At 32.4% G+C, this 2,101-nt stretch overlaps 1 protein-coding gene across 1 annotated transcript; it reads right to left on the reverse strand.

The window, feature by feature from the left end:
- Positions 1-1,099: 1,099 nt before the first annotated feature.
- On the reverse strand, positions 1,100-1,801 carry LOC111917157 (uncharacterized). Its single transcript, XM_023912811.1, has one exon. The coding sequence runs from the start codon at positions 1,799-1,801 to the stop codon at positions 1,100-1,102; it is 702 nt and encodes a 233-aa protein (XP_023768579.1).
- Positions 1,802-2,101: the final 300 nt, after the last annotated feature.

A 2,101-nucleotide genomic window follows, 5' to 3' on the forward strand; every position in this document is an offset into this window, starting at 1 on the left:
ACTTTGATTAGAGAATGTTTTATACTTAACTTTCTAAGGGAACAAGATGTACATGGTCTTATGCTTCTGGATTGAGGGAGCTTCTAGTCCTTCAATGGGTGCCCATGCGTATTCTCAATTATCCTTCACATCATTGTTAATCCTAGGTGGCCCAACCTATTATGCCATAAACTGAATGTCCCAGGATCACAACGTTCTTCTATGACTACCATATTTGATTCAATCATATGTATATATGTATAATGCAAACCAGAATAAAGTGTTGGTAGTTTTTCAAGCACATGGTTTTTGTCTATAATATACATATATTTCTTATTTTCAAAGGTCACCATTTTTGTGTCATATCCTTTGAAATATATGTCACTGAAACTTAGTAAGTTTCTATTACATTTTGGAGAAAATAAGGAATTTTCTATACAGAAGTTCATACCATTTGGTAATATAAATTGGGTTTTACCAGTTCCCTTTATCAAGTCTGCAGGACCTGATATTGTATGTATGATTGTTTTTGTTGGTACTAATTTTGAAAAATATTTCTTTGATTCCAAAATAGTATGCGTACTACCACTATCTGCTATACAATGATCTCTACCCTTTTCTTGGTGTTGTGCTTCAGTTGGACTCATATTAAACTTCACATATAAAACTAATAATAAGCCAATAAACATAATCACAATAATTATTATAAAGAAAGTTCATTTATTGTAGGAAAGACATTACATGAAAAACAAAGGAAGGAAAAACGGGTTTACAAGAACACAAATTTTTAGTTTATGTCTTCCATGTCATTGGAGAAATCAACAATAGTTAGCAGAGTGCATTCAACATTATCAATGAGGTTTTCTTCTTTTCCTTTTCGTTTAATGGACTCTTGATAAAGTTGACAAAGATCTGCAGGTGTGCGACAAGTCCTTGACCAATGGCATGTACTACCACATCTATAACATGAACCATCAAATTTTTGTGATGTCCCAACATCATGCCTTACAACTTTTGCCTTTTCTTATGTATAGATATTGTTTCATTGTTTAGATCGGTAATTATTCCTTTTCTGGCCATGACCACAATTATTACCTTATCCACAATCAAAATTATGGTTCTAATTATGGCTTTGGTTTTGATTAAAATAGCCACGACCTTGTCCTCGACCTTGGCCACGCCCGCTTCTACGTGTATTGTTTCGATAACCATCAATATTTTTAGCATTAGATTCAGGAAGTTCTACTGATCCAGTTGGACGAGATTCATGGTTTTTCATTAGGAGCTCTTTGTTTTGATCTACAAGAAGCAAGCATGCATTCAGTTCAGAATATTTTGTGAACTTTTGCAACCGATATTTTTGCAAGGTAATGTTTGTTGCATGAAATGTGGAGTAAGTTTTCTCCAACATATCTTCATCAGTAACTTCTTGTCCACAATACTTGAGTTGTGAACATATTCTAAAGAAAGCTGATTTGTATTCATTTACTTTGTTTAAGTCTTGAAACCTCAGTATTCTCCATTCTTCTATAGAATTTGGAAGTATAACTTCCTTTTGATGATCAAATCGTTCTTTTAAGAGATTCCAGAGAATATTTGGATCATTAATATCAAGATAATCAAATTTCAACATTCCATCAATATGCTTATGAAGGAAAACTTGTGCTTTCGCCTTTTCTTGTGCCAAGCAATCAATTAATTCATATATAGCATTTGAGATTCCCATAGACTCAATATGCATTTTTACATTTATCATCCATGGCACATAGTTTTTCCCACTAACTTCAAGTGATGTAAACTCGAGCTTTGCACTGTTTGACATATTGTAACTATAAATTTAAACAAAATAACAAGATGGAAATTAAAATCCATTTTTTTCAATATGTATTGCACAAAAAAGAAGCGGCAGAAGAATCATCCTATACAAGACTAAGAAAGGATAAAATAAATCAGGATAAAATACATCCGGTGTGAGATTGAAAAATAGGAAGCTAAGTGCTATAATCATTATAGTTGTGAGATTCACAACCAGATGAATCATTTTGATCTAGATAACCTTAAAAAGTGAGAATTTAGTCCTTTTTGTGGTAGAAATAAATATGGTAGTGATGTCATTTGTAGT

The sequence above is a fragment of the Lactuca sativa genome, chromosome 4 (genome assembly GCF_002870075.4).
Source record: "Lactuca sativa cultivar Salinas chromosome 4, Lsat_Salinas_v11, whole genome shotgun sequence".
In the NCBI taxonomy this organism is placed as follows: Eukaryota; Viridiplantae; Streptophyta; class Magnoliopsida; order Asterales; family Asteraceae; genus Lactuca; species Lactuca sativa.

Bases quoted from the DNA above. Each gene is read 5' to 3' on its own strand.
- LOC111917157 (XM_023912811.1), bottom strand. From the start codon at position 1,801: ATGTCAAACAGTGCAAAGCTCGAGTTTACATCACTTGAAGTTAGTGGG.